Source organism: Bufo gargarizans, chromosome 3 (genome assembly GCF_014858855.1).
Source record: "Bufo gargarizans isolate SCDJY-AF-19 chromosome 3, ASM1485885v1, whole genome shotgun sequence".
Classification (NCBI taxonomy): domain Eukaryota; kingdom Metazoa; phylum Chordata; class Amphibia; order Anura; family Bufonidae; genus Bufo; species Bufo gargarizans.
Window position 1 is genome coordinate 61,144,974 of NC_058082.1, and position 22,761 is coordinate 61,167,734.

The 22,761-nt window shown below is 43.7% G+C and overlaps 1 protein-coding gene across 1 annotated transcript in view; it reads right to left on the bottom strand.

The window, feature by feature from the left end:
* Positions 1–21,737, bottom strand: part of LOC122931263 (keratin, type II cytoskeletal 6A-like) — a 39,166-nt gene extending 17,429 nt beyond the window's left edge. The window contains exons 1-9 of the mRNA XM_044285316.1: positions 21,122–21,737; positions 20,732–20,952; positions 20,474–20,534; positions 20,249–20,344; positions 19,873–20,037; positions 13,606–13,731; positions 13,277–13,497; positions 12,084–12,118; positions 11,719–12,012 (exon numbers count right to left, since the gene is read on the bottom strand). Coding sequence (XP_044141251.1) covers positions 11,719–12,012; positions 12,084–12,118; positions 13,277–13,497; positions 13,606–13,731; positions 19,873–20,037; positions 20,249–20,344; positions 20,474–20,534; positions 20,732–20,952; positions 21,122–21,685 — 1,783 coding nt within the window. The 5' untranslated portion in view covers positions 21,686–21,737. The remainder of the gene's footprint in view (positions 1–11,718; positions 12,013–12,083; positions 12,119–13,276; positions 13,498–13,605; positions 13,732–19,872; positions 20,038–20,248; positions 20,345–20,473; positions 20,535–20,731; positions 20,953–21,121) is intronic.
* Positions 21,738–22,761: the final 1,024 nt, after the last annotated feature.

A 22,761-nucleotide genomic window follows, 5' to 3' on the forward strand; every position in this document is an offset into this window, starting at 1 on the left:
ACCTCCTTTTGTGTTCCAGAGTTGGAGGAAAGAGGAGCTGCCTGCACGTCATCAGTCTGTGCCAGCAGCACCCCATCTGTGCCCCCCAGGACCTGATCTGTGCCCCAGCACCCCCCATCTATACAGCAGGTACATAGGGAAAGTATAGGGAAAGTTTGGGTTAGGCAGGGAAAATAAAAGGAAAGTTTGTTTGACCATCTTTGATTGCATCACCTTAAGTTAGAGTGTCTGGGGGTGCCGCTTGCCCCCCCTCCCCAACTTTTTTGGGGTGCAGGATTATTATTATTATTTTTTTGTGTACGCTGACTGTGGCCGGCACTCTTAGAGTCCAGTTAGCGAATCGCACACCCCACCGCTGATCAACTTCGGACGGTTGATCAGTGGTTTTGAATTTATTTTTTCACTTTTTTTGCCCTTTTTTTTAGTTAGTTTTTTTTTTCTCTTAGTTTTAGGGTGAGTTCGCAAACACCCGTGCCCCCACACACATGCACACCAAATAAAGATTTCCACACACGCACATACACACGCAGACACATACTCCCCTATAGCCCGCCGGACATTCTTGGCCGAGGAGACATACGCCCAGCTTGCCTCCGACTCCGAGAGTCCCAGTGAGCACGAGGATGACCCCACTTTCCTGTTGTCATCCGCGTCCTCCTTATCATCTAGCGATGATGATGAGCCCCCAAGGCGACGGAGACGCTGCCAGGCGGAGCAAGGGGACCGCCATGTTAGGGACCCTGTGGCCCAGCCTAGTTCGAACAGCTCTGGGGCTCGTACTAGTTTTCCGGCCCACCAGTTAAGTCCACTAGAGCACCCTGCCGGTGAACTAGTCTGGTGTAGCCCAGAGCGATACGAGCCCGTGATTCCTGATTTTGTAGGCCAATCAGGAATCCAGATTTCCACAGTGGGCTACACTGAATATGACTTTTTTGTCATTTTTTCAGTGACCCACTGGTAAATCTGATGGTGGAGCAGACGAACCTCCTTTTTGGCCAGGCCTGGTGGCTGGACGCTGGTCAGTGCAGCCGAAATGAGGACATTTTTGGGCCTCGTGCTGCATATGGGCCTGTTCAACAAACCTAGTGTCAGTCTGTACTGGAGTGGGGACGTCCTATACCAGACCACACTTTACAGTACGGCCATGACACGCTCCCGGTTTGAGGCCATCCGGAAATGTCTGCATTATTCAGATAATGCAGCATGTCCCCCCCGAGGTGATCCTGCCCATGATCATCTGTATAAGATACGGCCGGTCATCGATCACTTTGGGGCCAAATTCATGGAGGCCTATGTACCTGGAAGGGAGGTCGCGGTTGATGAGTCTCTCATTGCGTTCAAGGGGAGACTCATTTTCCGCCAGTATGTGCCCTCCAAGAGGGCGAGGTATGGTGTGAAACTATACAAAATTTGTGAGAGTACCTCAGGGTACACTTACAAATTTCGTGTATACGTGGGGCAAAATTCCCAGATTCAACCCCCAGAATGTCCCCCCACTCTGGGTGTTACCGGGAAACTTGTGTGGGACCTTATGTACCCACTGCTAGATAAGGGTTACCACCTTTACGTGGAAAACTTTTATACTAGTATCCCCTTGTTCCAGTCCCTTGCCGCCAGATCCACGTCCGCTTGTGGGACCGTGCGGAAAAATCAACGTGGCCTCCCTGCCCTCCCCCTCCAGGTACCTATTCCCAGGGGTGAGACCTGTGCCCTTACCACTGGAAACCTGTTGCTGGTCAGGTATAAGGACAAGAGGAATGTCCTTATGCTGTCCACAATTCATGGTAACGGCATCACCCGTGTCCCTGTGCGAGGTACCGTGGCAACGGTCCTCAATCCCGATTGTATCGTCGACTACAATCGGTATATGGGAGGAGTTGATCTCTCTGATCAAGTCCTCAAGCCATAAAATGCCATGCGCAAAACTCAGGCATGGTACAAAAAAGTTGCGGTCTACTTGGTACAGGTTGACATGTACAACTCTTTTGTGCTGTCCCGGAGCACTGGCAACACAGGGACATTCCTTTAGTTCTATTAGGCAGTCCTCAAGGCCCTGATCTTTTCGGACCGGGAAAGAGCAGGCCGGAGTACCTCGGGAACTGTAGGCGCCCGGATCGTCCCTGGCCAACACTTTCCAGGTGTGGTCCCCCATACTGGAAAGAAGGGACGAACCCAAAAAAAGGTGCAGAGTGTGTCACAGGAGGGGGATACGGAAGGACACCACTACTCAATGTGACACGTGCCCCGATCATCCGGGCCTTTGCATTATTAGTTGCTTCAGGGAGTACCACACAAAGTTTAATAGCAAGCGATCAAAAAGTCATATAGCCCCCAAAATAGTGTCAATAAAACCGTCCGCTCATCCCGCAAAAAATTAGCCCCCACATAAGATAATCAGATTAAAAAAATAAAAAAATGACACAGACATTAGCGATACAAAAACAATTTTGTATCAAAAAGGATAATATAGTCTAAAACCTAAATAATTGTAAAAAAAATACTTATTAGGTATCGCCACGTCCGTAAGATTCTCCTCTATAAAAATATTCCATGAACTCACCCCCCAGATTAACACGGTCAAAAAAAAAAAAAAAAAACTCGGCCATAACCGCTATTTTTGGCACTTTTCCATTTCAATATGTTTTTTCCGGTAACAAAACAAGTGTTAACAACCAAAAAAAAGTTAATATTTATTACTCTGATACTGCAGTTTACAGAAATGCCACATTTGTGGTCGTAAACTGCTGTATCAGTAAAAGGGAGGCCGCAAAAGGAAAGGACCGACATGGCTTCTGGAAGGCCGATTTTGATGGCCTTTTTTATTGACACCATGTCCCTTTTGAAGCCCCCTGATGCCCCCCTAGAGTAAACCTAATGACCCCATCTAAGAAACTACACCCCTCAAGGTATTCAACTGATTATACAAACGTTATTAACCCTTTAGGTGTTCCTTAACAGTTAATGGCAAATGGAGATGAAATTTCAGAATTAAAATTTTTGGTAACCCTGCCTCACAAAACATTGGTAACCTTGCCTCACAAAAATGTAATATAGAGCAACCAAAATTCATATGTACCCTAAAAATAGTCCCAAAAAAATGCCTCTGTATCCCGTAGTTTCCAAAATGGGGTCACTTTTAAGGAGTTTCTACTCCAGGGGTGCATCAGGGGTGTTGAAACAGGACACGGTGTAAATAAACCGGTCCATAAAAATCAGCCCTCCAAAAACCACACTGCGCTCTGCTCCCTCTATGCCCCGCCGTGTGGCCATACAGTAGTGTACAACCACATATGGGGTGTTTCTGTAAACGGCAGAGTCAGGGCAATAAAGATACAGTCTTGTTTGGCTGTTAACCCTTGCTTTGTTAGTGGAATAAATGGGTTAAAAGGAAAAATTTGGGCAAAAAATGTAATTCTCAAATTTCATCCCCATTTGTCAATAACTGTTGTGCAACACCTAAAGGGTTAACAATGTATGTAAAATCAGTTTTGAATACCTTGAGGGGTGTAGTTTCTTAGATGGGGTCACTTTTAGGGGGTTTCTACTCCAGGGGTGCATCAGGGGGGTTGAAACAGGACACAGTGTAATTAAACCGGTCCATAAAAATCAGCCCTCCAAAAACCAAACTGCGCACCTTTCCCTCTACGCCCCTGCTGTGTGGCTGTACAGTAGTGTACGGCCTTATATGGGGTGTTTCTGTAAACTGCAGAGTCAGGGCAATAAAGATACAGTCTTGTTTGGCTGTTAACCCTTGCTTTGTTAGTGGAAAACATGGTTTAAAATGGAAAATTAGGCCAAAAAATGAAATTTTCTAATTTCATCCCCATTTACCAATAACTCTTGTGCAACACCTAAAGGGTTAACGACGTATGTAAAATCAGTTTTGAATACCTTGAGGGGTGTAGTTTTTTAGATGGGGTCACTTTTAGGGAGTTTCCACTCTAGGGGTGCATCAGGGGCGCTTCAAATGGGACATGGTGTAAATAAACCAGTCCAGCAAAATCTGCCATCCAAAAACCATATGGCGCACCTTTCCCTCTACGCCCTACTGTGTGGCCGTACAGTAGTTTACGAACACATATGGGGTGTTTCTGTAAACGGAAGAGTCAGGGCAATAAAGATACAGTCTTGTTTGGCTGTTAACCCTTGCTTTGTTAGTGGAAAAAATGGGTTAAAATGGAAAATTTGGCAAAAAAATTAAATTCTCAAATTTCATCCCCATTTGCCAATAACTCTTGTGCAACACCTAAAGGGTTAACAACGTATGTAAAATCAGTTTTGAATACCTTGAGGGGTGTAGTTTTTTAGATGGGGTCACTTTTAGGGAGTTTCTACTCTAGGGGTGCATCAGGGGCGCTTCAAATGGGACATGGTGTAAATAAACCAGTCCAGCAAAATCTGCCTTCCAAAAACCATATGGCGCACCTTTCCCTCTACGCCCTACTGTGTGGCCGTACAGTAGTTTACGAACACATATGGGGTGTTTCTGTAAACGGAAGAGTCAGGGCAATAAAGATACAGTCTTGTTTGGCTGTTAACCCTTGCTTTGTTAGTGGAAAAAATGGGTTAAAATGGAAAATTTGGCAAAAAAATTAAATTCTCAAATTTCATCCCCATTTGCCAATAACTCTTTTGCAACACCTAAAGGGTTAACAACGTATGCAAAATCAGTTTTGAATACCTTGAGGGGTATGGTTTCTTAGATGTTGTCACTTTTAGGGAGTTTCTACTCTAGGGGTGCATCAGGGGCGCTTCAAATGGGACGTGGTGTAAATAAACCAGTCCAGCAAAATCTGCCTTCCAAAAACCATATGGCGCACCTTTCCCTCTACGCCCTACTGTGTGGCCGTACAGTAGTTTACGAACACATATGGGGTGTTTCTGTAAACGGAAGAGTCAGGGCAATAAAGATACAGTCTTGTTTGGCTGTTAACCCTTGCTTTGTTAGTGGAAAAAATGTGTTAAAATTGAAAATTTGGCAAAAAAATAAAATTCTCAAATTTCATCCCCATTTGCCAATAACTCTTGTGCAACACCTAAAGGGTTAACAACATATGTAAAATCAGTTTTGAATACCTTGAGGGGTATGGTTTCTTAGATGTTGTCACTTTTAGGGAGTTTCTACTCTAGGGGTGCATCAGGGGGGCTTCAAATGGGACATGGTGTAAATAAACCAGTCCAGCAAAATCTGCCTTCCAAAAACCATATGGCGCACCTTTCCCTCTACGCCCTACTGTGTGGCCGTACAGTAGTTTACAGACATATATGGGGTGTTTCTGTAAACGGCAGAGTCAGCGCAATAAAGATACAGTCTTGTTTGGCTGTTAACCCTTGCTTTGTTAGTGGAAAAAATGGGTTAAAATGTAGCAAAAAAATGAAAATCTCAAATTTCATCCCCATTTGCCAATAACTGTTGTGCAACACCTAAAGGGTTAACAATGTATGTAAAATCAGTTTTGAATACCTTGAGGGGTGTAGTTTCTTAGATAAGGTCACTTTTCTGGAGTTTCTACTCCAGGGGTGCATCAGGGGGGTTGAAACAGGACACAGTGTAATTAAACCTGGTCCATAAAAATCAGCCCTCCAAAAACCAAACTGCGCACCTTTCCCTCTACGCCCCGCTGTGTGGCTGTACAGTAGTGTACGGCCTTATAGGGGTGTTTCTGTAAACGGCAGAGTCAGGGCAATAAAGATACAGTCTTGTTTGGCTGTTAACCCTTGCTTTGTTAGTGGAAAAAATGGGTTAAAATGGAAAATTAGGCAAAAAAATGAAATTTTCTAATTTCATCCCCATTTGTCAATAACTCTTGTGCAACACCTGAAGGGTTAACGACGTTTGTAAAAATCAGTTTTGAATACCTTGAGGGGTGTAGTTTCTTATATGGGGTCACCTTTATGGAGTCTCTACTCCAGGGGTGCATCAGGGGGGTTGAAAATGGACACGGTGTAAATAAACCGGTCCATAAAAATCAGCCCTCCAAAAACCAAACTGCACACCTTTCCCTCTATGCCCCGCTGTGTGGCCGTACAGTAGTGTACGGCCACATATGGGGTGTTTCTGTAAACGGCAGAGTCAGGGCAATACATATACAGTCTTGTTTGGTTGTTAACCCTTGCTTTGTTAGTGGAAAAAATGGTTTAAAATGGAAAATTAGGCCAAAAAATTTAATTTTCTAATTTCATCCCCATTTACCAATAACTCTTGTGCAACACCTAAAGGGTTAACGACGTATGTAAAATCAGTTTTGAATACCTTGAGGGGTGTAGTTTTTTAGATGGGGTCACTTTTAGGGAGTTTCTACTCTAGGGGTTTATCAGGGGCGCTTCAAATGGGACATGGTGTAAATAAACCAGTCCAGCAAAATCTGCCTTCCAAAAACCATATGTCACCACCAGACTTCTGAGAAGCTCTGACAGACGTCCTTCAGAACCTCCTCCTTGAGGTTCCTTTTGTTTTGCTTTCATTTTCTCATCTCGTTAGCCTCTCTCAGCTGTCATGTAGTTGCACTGATTGCATCCCTTTAAATCCCTTCCCATACTGCATCACTTTGCGGTTTATATTAATTCCTGAAGTGTGTGCATGCTGATCCTACTACTGAGTCTTCTACAGATAAGTTTTGTTCATTCATTTGTGTTTTCCTGTTTGCTGGATCCCAGGTGACCCTGACTCCCTCCGTATTAAGTGTAGGGAGCCGGTGGTCATGTCCCCTCACTATTATAGGGTGTTCAGTGTTATACAGTCGAGGTACGAGGATATGCGATCATCTACCATTGGGATTTTCGCATAGGCTGAGCCGTTAGGGAGAGAGCCAGGTCTGTTGCAGGGCTCTCCCTTTTGTTCCTTAGTTTTGGATCCAGTCAGTCGGATCTTCATTTTGTGTCTTCTTGTTTTCTGTACACCTTCCATGACACCATATGGCGCACCTTTCCCTCTACGCTCTACTGTGTGGCCGTACAGTAGTTTACGGACATATATGGGGTGTTTCTGTAAACGGCAGAGTCAGGGCAATAAAGATACAGTCTTTTTTGGCTATTAACCCTTGCTTTGTTAGTGGAAATAATGGGTTAAAATTTAGCAAAAAAATGAAAATCTCAAATTTCATATCCATTTGCCAATAACTCTTGTGCAACAACTAAAGGGTTAACAAAGTTAGTAAAATCAGTTTTGAATACCTTGAGGGGTGTAGTTTATAGAATGGGGTCATTTTTGGGTGGTTTCTATTATGTAAGCCTCGCAAAGTGACTTCAGACCTGTAGTGGCCCCTAAAAATTGGGATTTTGAACATTTCTGAAAAATTTCAAGATTTGCTTCTAAACTTCTAAGCCTTGTAACATCCCCAAAAAATAAAAAATCATTCCCAAAATGATTCAAACATGAAGTAGACATATGGGGAATGTAAAGTACTCACAATTTTTGGGGGTATTACTATGTATTACAGAAGTAGAGAAACTGAAATTTAGAAATTTGCTAATTTTTCCCAATTTTTGGTAAATTAGGTATTTTTTTATGCAAAAAATTAACTTAACCCTTAAATTTGAGCAGTGTCATGCAGTAAAATATGTGACAAAAAATAACAAATAGGGCTAAACCAGTCAGAATTAACCTCAAATTATGATCATTCTATTGAAGTCTGATTAAGTAGCCATTATGCACATTAACCTTACCTAAATATAGATCGCAATGAACACTATTAGGAACTTTTTTGCATCACTAAAGGTGTCTGTTCGTCAACAGCGCTGTTAGTGTTCTGACAGCGCTGGCATAAGCAGGAAGTGAGGGGAAAGGCTTTCTGCCGCGGACACGTTGCAAGATTCCCATAGAAACAAGTCCGCCCCTTGATGTGCGTCACTCCCAGAAGGCGGAGCGGGTCGGGCTAGGACGGTTCAGTGCTGCCTGTTGGCCCTCTTCTGCCTCTCAGGGATTGGTGAACGCCACCTAAGTGTGCGTTGATAGAAGTATAAAAGGAGACAGAATCTTTTAGCAAGCTGCCATTGCCATTTTGTATGAAGAAGCTCTGCCACTGCACAGATCGCTCTCTGATGAGCCATTGTACTATGGCGAAACGCGTCGGATAGTGCTTGTAGGCAGCTGTTAGTAGAAGGGATAATTAGGTCAGGCCTGAAGTTCCAGCAGCTGGGGGTCGCTCCTTTCAGGGCGAGTGCTCTGACTACAGCCAGTTAGCCCATCTTCCCACTCAAGACTAGAGTTAGGGTCAGAGAAAAGTAGGCCTTGCTGTATAGTAAATACTGAGCATCATCTGCAGATCTCTCCTAAGAAGCAACACCCACCGCAAACCGCCAAGTCCTCACTAGGACAAAAGACCAATGAAATCCCCTTCTCCTTTCAAACAGCTATACGCACCAAAGTGTGTTTGTAAGAATTTTAGTAACACTGTCTCAATTATTTTAAAGAGATTATTAAAGGTTATGTATTATTAGATCTCACAAGGCACACTCGGTTCACGATATTATAAGAAATGATCATGTTGTATGCAACTAGATTCTTAAATAAATTCAAACACCAAACCCTTAAATTAATCCAGACTCTTAAATAATGCAGACCAGATCCCAAGATCAAACCACAAATCAGAACCCTAAATTTACTTGGTTCTCAGAAGAAACTTCTAAATTAATTTGAAGTGGATTTACACCTGCTGTCTAACCAGCGATATGCTGACCAGAAACAATGCAGCTGTGTGAGGACAGAGATCTCAATAGCGACCACTGGTTCTCATATTGTGGAGGTGATCGATGCATGTAAATGATGTGGTCTCCTCTACTTAATGAGCACAAAGTGTCTGCTGCCCGGAGCATGTCACTGCAGCATTAGACTTCAGACTAGACCCCTAAATTCAAACCCCAAAACAGATGAAGAAAAACGTATTTGGAACCCAGACCAGACTTGTTCCTGGACTCCTCTTTAGCACAGGACACTGCCGCACACACAGCCTTTATGCCAACAGTGTCAAGGTGCTATGTGTGCTGCTGTACATTAGGTCCTGCCACAGTGTGGTGGAGCCTGGACTTGTAGAGTACAGCAGGAACAAGATTGTCATGTATTAGCATCCTTATCTATTAGATTAATCCAATAGTTAAAGGTCAATTAAAGTTTTTTGGGGGGTATTTTAACATTGATGACGTATCCTCAGGTTCGACACCCAGCACCCCTGCCAATGAGCTGCTTTAAGAGAAGGCCTTCATTGTTTACCTGCTTGCCATCGACATCGCAGCCGTGAGCAGGTGTAATTACAAGAAGCCATCCCATTCACTTCTATTGGATGACTCCTTCCTATTCAAGTGTATAGGAAGGCGGCCTTCTACCATATTAGATTTAATTATTGGAGACAAAGATCAAGGTATCCATCCATGCTTCTGGATCAGTGACATTTTAGCTGCTTGGTACTCTTTTCAGGAGGTTTCCATTATTATAATTCAATTAATTCAATCAGGGCTATCAGCACTGTCAAATGCAAATCTGTGAAGTAGGGAGCCTTATTCACTAGGCCTAGGGACATTGTCACCTATTGATTCCACACATTGTTGCACCCTTAGCAAATTTCGGATTCTTCACTGTCTAAATATTAGACCGAATTAGTATGCCCCACTGAGAATAGTTCATGTGAAGCCTTCTTATTGAGTAAGTTATTGCAAATCTGGGTGTTCCTCATGTGGCTGTTATGCCCCGGCTAGGGGGCAATATATGCTCATGGGTAAAGAATTGGTTAGGGGACGGAAAAGAGAGTTATTGCAAGTGGGAGAAACTCTAAAAAGGCTAGAGCCAGTGGTGGGGTACCACAAGAATCTGTGTTAAGCCCATTTAGCCCAGTTCTCTCTAATCTCTTTATCACTTATCTTGTGGATGAGACGAGAGTGAAGTGTCAGTTTGTACAGATGACACAGAATTGTGTAGGATACTGAAAATCCAGCTTAATATTCAAATATTACAGGAGAACCAAGAGAAGCTGACAGTGTGGGAAAGAGCATGGCAGATGAATCTTAATATTGATAAATGTAGAGTAATGCACTTATGTCACACTAATCGTATAGCTGCCTATACATTACATAGAATGGGGATATCAGAACAGGGGAAAGGGCATGGGTACTCCAGCTACAAGTAAGCTAAGCAGCAGCACTCAATGTCAAAAGCATAGACATTTGTAGGGTTTTTAAAAAGAGATCTAAAAACCCAAAGCAACCAGATTTTTAAAAGTGTTTGGAGATCTTATAACAAGAAGCTTAAAATTGGGCTTGTTCAGCTCAGAATAAAGACACTTTTGAGGTGGTCTTCTTTACACGTACAAATACATGTGTGGTCAATACAAGGAACTGACGCGGGATTTATTCATTCCAAGGAGTTTACCAGGAGACGTTCCTTACATGTGGAGGAAAGATCATTTAGAAATCAATATAGGAAAGGATTTTTTACAGAGTAGTCAGACTATAGAATACCCTAAACCGAGAGGTAGTAATGGCCGATACCATGTCAGCATTTATATACAGAAGCTTACCTAGTAGCAAACGGCATTAAGCGTTTCAGCATTTAGTACGTAATTAATGATGAAGGTGGACAGTTCTGTGAAAAAGGTTGAACTTGATGGACTTGTGTTTTTTCTTTTAACCTATGTAAGGCTAGTTTCACACTTGCGGCTGTGTCTCTGACAGGCTGTTCTGACACACAACAGCCTACTGGAGTTCTCCGGGTCTGACATTACTGGATACTGCCGCCTGACAAATACGCCAGAAATCAGCCGGGCAAAAACTACTGCAAGCATTCACTGCCGGAACAGCCAAATGCAGGTCTGAAACTAGCTTAAGATAATTTATAGAATAACAAATGTTTTGGTTTTTTTTGTTTGTTTTTTCAGGTTTTTTCTTCCATCTAATAGATGTTTAAAGCGGGGTAAACACATTGTGGTCCTGCATCTGCAATCATTTTGCATTGTACCATTCAACAGCAGTTTGTGATATCTGAAAAATGTATTGCGGCAGAAAAGTACACAAACTACAGTTCATGTAAGATTCACATGCAGTTTATTAAAGATATACAGAAAAGACAAGACATGCGAGCCTGGAGCTGAAAGATCCAGTAAACAGTATTTATATACATCGAACACCCGGATCCCTGACTTACGTAACTCTCAAAAACGAAGAAAGCAGGAGCATACAAGACTGGCACCATCCATTACCTAGCTCAGAAGTTACAAGCAAACTCACCTAGGTATGTCACAGGGATACACATGAGTGCAATTACATTCATACAAAGGGAATATAAAGGACACGTCACCCTCTAAATGATGTGGTCATGATCTTTTGTTTTGACAAATACAATGGTGTTAACTTCCCAAATTCCTGATAATATATTCAACAATTCGACTGATGGATATAACTTATCTAAGATAGTTAAAGGAAGTATGGAATGTCTACATTATAGTCAATTGTATCCCTTAGAACAAACAAGATATGAGCCAGGATGATACAACTGAACATTCTAGTGAAGCTTCATGTATTTGAGCAGACTGACAAAAGTATAGTGCAGTTTGGAGTTGAAGGGTGGTGACTAGCGCCAGAGCATTGGAATATGCTAATATGTTTTCTTCACTGAGGATGTTGATGTTTGTGAAACCAACACTGAGTTTTTGCCTCCAGAATGGCTGTAACTGCTGCCTCCTTGAGAGGCACCATATTGACCACTGCTGGTTCCTCCATATGATATTCCACCACCAGAGCTGCCTCCTCCATATGACCCTCCACTGCCAGACATGCCTCCTCCATATGATACTCCACCACCAGAGCTGCCTCCTCCATATGACCCTCCACTGCCAGACATGCCTCCTCCATATGATACTCCACCACCAGAGCTGCCTCCTCCATATGACCCTCCACTGCCAGACAGGCCTCCTCCATATGATATTCCACCGCCAGTGCTTCCTCCAATGCCATATTCACTTCCTCCACCAACGCCAAAACCTCCTCCTACTCCACCAGAGTGGCTTGAAGAACCGCCAAAAATGGCTAGATTTAGAAAGAATAAACTTTAGCATTATTATTATATTACCTTAATCACAATGGTGAGCTATACTTACAGATGGTGACATTGCTGACAACTTCTCCAGACATTCTGAAAACACAAGAATATGTGAAGGTTTATTTTCAGTACATTTTTAAATGATTAGTAACATTAGTTGAGAGTCTATCAGGTTGGTAACAACCCTTAAGGCTCTTTTACATGGGTCAACTTCCAGTGATGGCCAGTAATCAACTGACAAAATAGGAAACACTTATTTGTTGTTGATGGCATCTTCGCATGGGGATAAAAATAATCATTTGTCAGCAACAGTAACTCTTTGAGAGGAAGGATTTAAACAAACAATCAAAGGAATGATTGTTCATTCCAATCTGTCCAAATAATTGACCGATCAATTTCCTATATTATCTGTCAGTGTGTGTTAAAGTCCATCTGCTTGTGTAAATGGAGCCATATATGGATCCGGTGAATATGGCGAGTTTCACACTAGCACTGTTTCACACTTTTCCAGCAGGCTGTTTCGGTAGATGAAGATGTAGATGAAATATGGAAGAATTGGTTAATTTAGGGCTGGATAGATAATTTTTTTTTTTTTTTTTTTACTACGCGTCTCCCCCCTTCCTCTCCCCATAAGGGAGGTAGGTGGGTGGGTAAATGGGGAATGAAGATATTTGTTTATGTATAGGAAAAATTGGTATGTTTTGGATATACTAAAAATGTAATTTTTTTAATGTTGAAATTTTTTCTATTCTGTTGAGATGATGGGAATAAAGAGATATTTAAAGAAAAATAAATAAAAGAGAACCAGCTTGCTGGAGTTGTTCATATCCAGCTATATACTACCTTTCCCAGCCAGAGCCCATTGACTGTAATGGGACCCAGCGGGCATCCGGCCTGTTTCTGGCATCAGTGCCAGGATTCGGCTGGACAAATCCACTGCTTGCAGCAGTATTTGACTGGGCAAATCTCAGCAGTAATTCTGGAAACAGGCTCGATCCCCACCGGGTGCAGTCTGTGCTCTGATAGTTTCTGGCTAAAATGGATGCAATGAATTATGACAGGCTGTTGCTCTACCAAAACAGCCTACCTGAATAGTTGAGCACGAGTGTGAAACAAGCCTATATCTGGGAAATAATTACCCATGGCAAGCTTAGCAGTATGTCCAGGCCTTTGTCCTTCAATGGAAACCAAGGAACCAACATTTAACATATGTTAATATTAAAGACCCCTTATGTATTTCATAAAACTGACCTTTGCTCTTCTCCTTGCAGCATTTTTCTGTAAGTGGCAATTTCAACATCAAGAGCAAGTTTCACACCCATGAGCCCCTGGTAGTCATGCAGTAGACGGGCCAGGTCTTCTTTGGCCTTCTGTAATGCAGCTTCAAGTTCAGCCAACTTCTGTTTGGCATCTTTCAGAGCACGCTCACCACGTTCCTCAGCCTTAGCAACGGCGGCATTGAGAGATTCAATCTGATAAAATAATTGCAATTATTTTCTTGATTCCCAAAGCAATCTCCATACTGTGTAAGGACAAATTCAGTCATTATCAATGCATCTATTCAAACCAGCTAGGCTTACATGCTTCTTCGTGCTCTCGATCTCAGACCTCATCCTCTGGATCAACCGGTTAAGTTCTGAAATTTCAGTCTTTGTGCTCTGCAGGCTGTCACCTTGTTTTCCAGCAGCAGCTTGCAACTGCTTGTACTAAAAGAGTTAAAAAGAGAACATCTCAGCATCTTAATATGGACATAAGCATAGCACATGCTAAGTGTTGCATTTATAAATAATATATTAAGACCTTGCACCAAGGTAGAGGGAGCAGTTTGGTTGCTGTGGTATCCTCGAGTCTTCTGAAGGATCTGAGGCCTGCCACAAGCTATGTTCCATAGGAAAATAGTAACCCCTTATAGAGTGCAATGGTAATTCTCTGCAGTCTAAGGGCTTGTTCACACGACAGTGTGAAGCCCGTGCCCGTGCTGTGGACCGCAAATTGCGGTCCGCAATGCACGGGCACCTTCTGTGGGGCAGCTGCATGGGGATCGCAGACCTATTCACTTAAATGTGTCTGTGATTCCTCCGTTCCGCAAAAAGATAGAGCATGTCCTATCTTTTTGCGGTGCGGAGGCACGGAACGGAATCCCAGAAAGCACTCCGTAGTGCTTCCGTAGTGTTCTGTTCCGTTCTTCCGTTCCGCATCTCTGGATTTGCGGACCCATTGAAATGAATAGGTCGGAATCCATGATGCGGAATGACAACGGAACGGTGCCTGTGTATTGCGGATCCGCAAATGCGGTCCACAATACGGGAACGGGAAACCAACGGTCGCGTGAACAAGCCCTAAGGGAGAATGATCAGATAATTGCATGTTAGAGTTCCCTAGGGGAACATAAAACGGTTGGCCACTTTCTGGCTAATATTAGCCAATGTGTTTGCAAGATGATAATATGTCACTTACTAGATTAGCCTTTGTAAAATTCTGCACCATTTTCTATATTTCATAAGCAACATCGCCATGTTAGGCAAATCCCTGTGCTGTCCACAGAGAGATCCTGTTCATGAAATGGCGGATGATGGAAGGTCATGTGACAAGTTATATCGCCTCCACTGTGATGTCTCTTCTGTTAAAATACACTGCACTTACACTGTTGGCGTTTAGTGCAGATGCAGTGTATTTCAAGGCAGGAGACATCACATGGAGGTTATTTTCCTGGTCACATGACCCTATTTCAGCAGCCAGTTTATGGACAGGACCTCTCTGTGGACAGCACAGAAGATTTGCCTAACAATAGGCATGGCTTATGACATATAGCGAACGGCAGCGAATATCAACAAAGGCTGTATTAGCAATTTCCATATTATCATCTAAGGCTACTTTCACACTAGCGGCAGGACGGATCCAACAGGCTGTTCACCCTGTCGGATCCGTCCTGCCGCTATTTCGCCTTGCCGCAGGACCGCCGCTCCGTCCCCATTGACTATAATGGGGATGGGGACGGAGCTCCAGCGCAACACTCAGTGCACGACTATAGGCCGCCGGACTAAAAGTACTGCATGTCCGACTTTTTAGTCCGGCGGCCTCTCACCGCAAACTACCGTGCTACGCCGGAGCTCCACACCCGTCCCCATTATATTCAATGGGGACAGAGCGGTGGTCCGGCGTCACGGCCAACTAGCGGTAGGACGGATCCGACATGGTGAACAGTCTGTCGGATCCGTCCTGCCGCTAGTGTGAAAGTAGCCTAAACTAAACATTGGTCATAGTTAGCTATAAAGTGACCTGCCCTTTAAAAAAAATGTAAAAAATTTTTAAAAAATTATGGCACTAGGAAGGCCGGTAGTAAAAAAGGAAAAAGAACATGCAAAAAATGAAAAATCGCTTGGTCCTTAAGGGATAATTTACTGGAATGTTATATTGTATGATTAACAATAAGTATGAAAGTGAATATAAAAAGGGGTGGGCCACTCTGTTAGCACTTATTAAAACTATAAAGAAAGGTGGGAGATATTACACTTACTAATATATCTTCTCAAGCAGATCTGTCTGGTTTTCTGTCAATTGGCAGCCACGCCCCCTCCTGTCCTGCTCTCGCCACACCCCCTCCTGTCCTGCTGTCACCACGCCCCCTCTTGACCTGCTCTCACCATGTCCCTCCTGTCCTGCTCTCAGCACGCCCCCTCCTGTCCTGCTCTCACCACGCCCCCTCCTATCCTGCTCTCACCACGCCCTCTCCTGTCCTGCTCTGAACACGCCCCCTCCTGTCCTGCTCTCACCACACACCCTCCTGTCCTGCACTCGCCACGCCCCCTCCTGCCCTTCTCTCACCACACCCCCTCCTGTCCTGCTCTCACCACACCCTTTCCTGTCCTGCTCTCACTACGCCCCATCCTGTCCTGCTCTCACCACACCCTCTCCTGTCCTGCTCTCACTACGCCCCCTTCTGTCCTGCTCTCACCACGCCCCCTCCTGTCTTGCTCTCACCACACCCCCTCCTGTCCTGCTCTCACTACACCCCCTCCTGTCCTGCTCTCACCACGCCCCCTCCTGTCCTGCTCTCACCACACCCCCTCCTGTCCTGCTCTCACTACACCCCCTCCTGTCCTGCTCTCACCACGCCCCTTCCTGTCTTGCTCTCACCACACCCCCTCCTGTCCTGCTCTCACTACGCCCCCTCCTGTCCTGCTCTTGCCACGCCCCCTCCTGTCCTGCTCTCACAGCAGCCAGTCTGTCCATCCCTGCAGGTGCCATGGAGGAGCTTCCTTGTCCATACCTGAAGGAGTGTGCTGCTGACTGGGTCCTAAAGCACCCTGCTTGTATCAGAGGTGCTTTCCTTCTGTGACTGGCACTCCTGGCTGTGCAGGGCTGGCAGGGGCTTAGCAGGGACACTTGTTAAAAGCTAAAATAAAGAAACTTTTGCAGGAGGAATGAAGACTGAGGGGAAGCTGTGATGGCTGATCTGACTGCAGGCTTTGCCCACTCTGTTTCTCCTGTAGTGAGAGGATCCTGCCAACATGTGAGGATGTAGCAGAGCCAGCGCAGTGCTGTGGACCACAAACTGTGAGCAATCCCAGTGTCTGTCCTGTTTATGGCCCCTCTATCACAGACATGATATTACAGCCAGACCAACAGTTCAGGAGCTTTAACCCCTTGTGAGCTGTCAGTATGGCTGAGGTCAGTGATATCTACAGCAGTCACTGGTCTCACCATCTATAAATGTGTGCCCTCTCCTTCCTGCACTCTGTATATGGTGATATGTCACCCCCCCACCACTGCATATAGAGATCCGTAACCCCCTGTACACTGAATACAGTGATCAGTGCTAACAGTAACCCACGAGTGCCTCCGGAAGTCCGCTTCAGCCCCATTCACTTTAATAGTGACACGTCGCAGATGCGGCCGCAGCACTGCAAACATGTCGAGAGGCAGTGGCGTTGCTAGGGCTGGTGTCACCCGATGTGGTAGAAAATGGTGTCACCCCCCCCCCCAAGCCCCCCCTCCGAAGCATTTCAGTTATGTGATCAGTTATTATTAGCTAAAACCAGTAGTGAAGGCTACTTAGAGAAAAGGTATCATGGAAAGATCTGCACCCGTTCTGTGTTTTTGGCTCACAATAAGGGCGCATCAAGAAGACCGTGCCGTGTTGAGTGATCTGCAAAACACAGATGCTGCCCGTGTGCGTTCCACAGTCTGCGTAACGGAACAGGCGGACCATTCTAAAAATACCTATTGTTCTTATCCGTGGACAAGAATAGGACATGCTCTATATTTTTTGCAGGGCCGCGGAACGGTACAACTGTGTGCTGTCCGCACCTTCTGCGGCCCCATTGAAATGACTGGGTCCGCATCCTTTCTGCAAAATTGTTTAACGGATGCGGACTCGTTCAAACGGTCATCTGAATGAGCCCTTACTCATGGAAATAACTGACAAAAAGCTGAAGTGTGTACTCGGCACAAAACAGTTGCCGGACTGCAAGTTGCAGACAAGTTGTACGTGCTTTTGTGTCGCACACCAGATGTCGGTGTACTAAAGAGGATTGTTAATTAACAAATCAAATATATTACATAATAAAATGTACCTAAAACTAAACAGAAGGGACTTCTAAGGCTATATTCACATGACAATGAAAAATAAAAAGGTTTTTTCATGAATGCCTTTCTTAGAAATGGCAACTGTTCCCTTCAATTGTATGGAGGCTGTTGGTCTGTAAAAATGGACAAAATAAGACATTAAAAAAAACTGGTAGTGTGAATAACCCCATAGACCACCACTGTTCTTCAAGCGATCATGTGACGGTTGTTTTCCATGTGAATGTAGCCTAAGGGTTCATGCACACAGACATGGAAGTTGTATGGCAGCACCTTAGAACGGAGCTATGCTTCTAGGGGAGAATACCTTCATACATACAGCGGCAAATGAAGCACACCTCAATTGGTTTTCTGTTGGATTTCATACAGAATCTCACACAAAACACTTCTGTATAAATATATGGAGTGAATATGGGGGTACAGTAACTGACATGCACCTCTATGGTAGCAGTATGTGCACACTGGTGCGGTAGTATGGCTGCTTGCATGAGCTCTATACATACAGCATTATTCCCCCTATCAATGGTTTGCTTGCCACCAAACACACACCTTAAACCTCGTTCACACAGCAGAGACTGTGGTGCATTGCAAAACCGAAATACTGACGCATGAGGGAAAAAAAATTGCACTATTTAACATTGATTTTCTTTACATTTTTTGATGAAAGCAGTTTTATGAAAAAAATAAAATAAATGACATGTCAAGCCATATGCGTTTTATAGTGAAGCAGCTGGCAGTAAAACACCTCAGGCTGCGTTTCTGGAGCACGACTGTGGTAAAAACTGCAACATGTGAATGGGAAAGGCAGAAAAAAAGCCACCATAAAAGTGAACTTAACCTCAGAGGTGAGACAAGCTGGGACTGTTCAGTCAGGTGGATGTACAGGCCATGTGCAGAGGCTTAGGACACGCAGCTCCCACATGCAGCCATACACTAACCTGAGCGTGTCCCGGCTGCAGCTTGAACCTGCCCTTGACTTGCACAGTGGATGAGGAGGGGGCGGCTCTTTCCCTCGGAACTGAGTGCTGTTGGGTCCGGCGGCTGACGTCACTCACCCTATCAGACTGGTGTCACTCGGTGCGGCCTGCACCCGCTGCACCCCCCTCTCAACGCCACTGCCGAGAGGCGGCCGGACAAAAAATGCAGCGTGCTGGGCATCAGTGAATGTGAATGGGGCCGGAGCGGACTTCTGACGACACTCGTGGGCTAGCGTTAGCACAGATCCAGCAGGGGAACAGCCTGCCAGACCCTGCTAACGCTAGTGTGAAAGTGGCCTTAGTCATGTGATGACAGACAGGAGGCTCCTCTCCATGTGAGCAGATCGATTTCTACAAATGTATTCATCAGAGATCTGTCCCCCCGCTCAACAGCGCCCTCTATGGCCGCCCATGCACCTAAACAGACATCTATGACAGCTCAGAGCTGCCATGTATTTCTGGCTTCCTTTGTGTCCGAAAACAGGCGAAAATTAACATACATTTGTTGGGGTGACTGGTCACGCCCCCTCCCTGCCATTGCCACACCCTTTTTTTTGTTTTTAAAAGCACAGTTAAAAGTCACAAACACATAGTTTGCAACTTTTTAACTGCACTTTTCAGAAACAAGGGAAATGATAAATCTCCCTTCTATTCATTCTGTTCATGGCCGAAATCCAGTGGTGCAACTAGAAATGACTAGACCCTACAGCAAGTTTATAAGCAGGACCCCCACTCCCCCCAGTAACACATGCCTGATACATTAGCATCATATTCCTGCGTGCTGCTGGGACTGGAACGTTCTTCCTATTGCTATGTCTGTACAGCAGTTATTGATATTATCTGAGGGGCTCTTGTCTCTATGGAAACACAGGTGGGCGGAGATATCATGTGACCGCCCCTCTGAACATGCTTGCTGCAATGCATGCTGGGATATTTACTTTCACTTTGCCGCCGCTCCCCCCACACAGCCGGTCTGAGGAGCTCCTCCAGGGAGGCATGTCATGGTGAACAGGTTAGAAATATGATATATAGCCGGTACATGTCACAGGATATAAATACTTCATGGTTTTGGCTATTGTCTGGGGCACTTTGGATTTTTGATACTTAGGGTGGCCAACCCCTTTAATGTAACAAATTATAGGTATTCCATAAAGTATTTCATAACACACTGTCTAAGTTTCGACTTGCATTGGCAATATATCTATTAGGAGTACAGGGTGGGGTCTAATTATGAGCGTTGATAGGGTTTTGATTAGCATGCATTAGCAGGTGGCCGACACTAACCTTATGGTCATATAATGCTTCTGCTTCAGCTCTGCTTCTCTGTGCAATCTGTTCATATTGATCCTTAATTGCCTCAATGATGCTATTCACGTCAAAGTTTCGGTTATTATCCATGGACAGAATAACAGAGGTATCCTCACTTCCTCCTTGTGTCTGTGAGAGCTCCTGTAAACCACACAAACATCACACATAAGCTAAGGTTCAAAGCTACAATAATAATGTTTCTATTAATTTAATTTCAATTTAAGGTATATTAAATAATGCAGTTAAAATGACATAAAATGATGATATATTTTAGCCTGATTTAATCACAGGTATTGTTCTTTTATTAAACTCCATGCACAATGTTAAATGGTTAATAAACCAGAAGACTTACAGCATCATATAGAGTTCTCAAGAAGTGAAGTTCTTCTGTCAGGTTATTTACTTTGCCTTCCAATAACTCCTTGTTCATATATTCTTTATCGACATCCTGTAAAATAGAAATAGTCAGTGCATTCCTGCAATTCATTTATTCTGAGGCTCCATAACTTCGCTTACTTAAAAATAATACACAAAGTAAGATGTCGAATTGGCCTTAGTTCACTTGAACACAACTCACCTTCTTAAGCACCACAAACTCATTTTCTGCCTGAGTGCGCTTTTTAATTTCTTCTTCATATCTACAAAAAGTAGAAATACAATGTAAAATGGCTAATCCTTATTATAAATGATTTGTACTTGAGTTTGTGGAAAAGTTTAGTGTATAATATACAAAGACAAGATCTTAGTTTAGAAATTGTTCTCTTGCCAAGAAGTCAAAGACAGGTTAATTCATTCAGTAATCAGATCAATATTCTAAATTATAATGCCATCATACTTTTTCTTGAATTCTTCTACCATTTCTTGCATGCGCTTCAGTTCATTGTCTAGATTGGGTTTCTGGCTTTTTTCGCTGTCAAGTTGTTTCCCCAGTCTGCTAATATAAGCTTCAAAAATTGGCTCTAAGTTGTTTCTTTTGGTACCACCCTTTGATCCTTGTTCTTGCAAGAGTTTCCATTTTGTCTCTAGTACTTTGTTTTGCTGTTCCAAGAATCTAACCTATAAATGAAATGGAAGTCATGTTTATAACCTGAGACAAAATCTAAGAAACAGCTTTGTCCAAATTAATTTTGAAGAACTGACTATAAAAAATATACACATTTACTTAAAAAAGTTATACAATTTACAAATATTTAATCGATTTAGTTTTTCTCCATAGGAGTCTTACCTTGTCAATGAAAGTTGCAAATTTGTTGTTGAGGGCTTTAATCTGTTCTCTTTCTTGAGTTTTTACTTTTTGAATCTCTGGATCTATTTCCACATTCATTGGCTGCAAAAGGATTTGGTTGATTGTGACTTCCTGGATTCCACCAGGTGGGCAAACAGGAAAACCAGGGCCACCTCCATGGCCACCAAATCCTCCTACTCCCCCACCATATCCTGCTCCCCCACCATATCCTGCTCCCCCACCGAATCCTCCTGCACCACCATATCCTGCTCCCCCACCGAATCCTCCTGCACCACCAAAACCTCCTGCACCGAAACCATATCCTGCACCACTACCAAATCCTCCTGCACCACTACCAAACGTTCCTCCACTACTACCATGGCTTCCCCCAGCGTGATAGCTGGTAGCACTAATTGAAGTTTTCTTTCGTCCACCAAGATTATATAAGCTTCTTGATCCAAAACCAGAAACTCGGGAGCTTCCTGTTCTTCCGCCACCTACTGAGCAGGTACTAAATCCCCTGCTTCCACCACCACTTTTGCCTTGCTTTTGCAAATAAGCCATAATGGATTCTGAAAAATGAAATTGAGTGTGGGCCCCTTTGCACTGAGAGACAACAGTGTCTCTTTTTATCTGTTCGAAAGTTGGGCTTGGTTGTATGGGTGTCAAGAGACCAGTTTAATGCAATAGTGGGTTTGGCACAGCTGGCAACCACTCATCAATCTGCTTAACTGATCACACCTATGGGAAATATTGCTTTGCTTGCACTGCTCAAACTCGGTAATCTATTTCCCTGTATCTAATCACTGCAATGTTCTCACGATCATTAGGGTACATTATCATTTTATGTTGGATTGTAACAGCCAGTTGAACTTAATACTTAAAAGGAGACACCTGTATATAGGACATACAAAATTTCTCTTGAGTATCCAGTTTGTTTATGCAACAGTTGTCATTAATCCGTCTATTGTAATTAAAAAATATCTGACGTGTATTTACTTGTAGTAATCTATGACAATCAAACCCATAAAGAGTGCAAGACAAACTCTATGTTTTAATAGCACTAACTATACAATGATATATCAAATCATGTTCTGAATATTTAATAATACTGTAAGTACTTTTTTGTGGATGATAAAAGTCCATTTTGAACTTTGAGCCCACTCTTTTCTGTGTACACCTTCATTCTACTAACTGAAGGGGTATCAGTCACATAGCCTCATCAAAGATACATAATGCGTCACCTTTAGGGTCCATTCACACGTCCGCAATGTGTTTTGCGGATACACGGAGCCACGGATCCGCAAAACACGGAAAGCGGCAATGTGCGTTCCGCATTTTGCGGACCGCACATTGCCGGCACTAATAGAATATGCCTGTTCTTGTCCACAATTGCTACATTCTGTATACATACATCTAGATTGGTCTCATCATATCCTCTCTTCACAAATCTGTTTTTTAACACCCCACATTGTGTTCTATAGTCATTCACTTCTGTACAGTTCCGGGCCATCCTTTTGAACTGCCCTTTCGGAATGTTCTTAAGCCATGGACCGTAGTGACAACTCTTCATATCAATATAAGAGTTCACACCTGTCTCTTTAAAATAGGAGCAGGTAAGAAATCGCCCCTTTTCTATC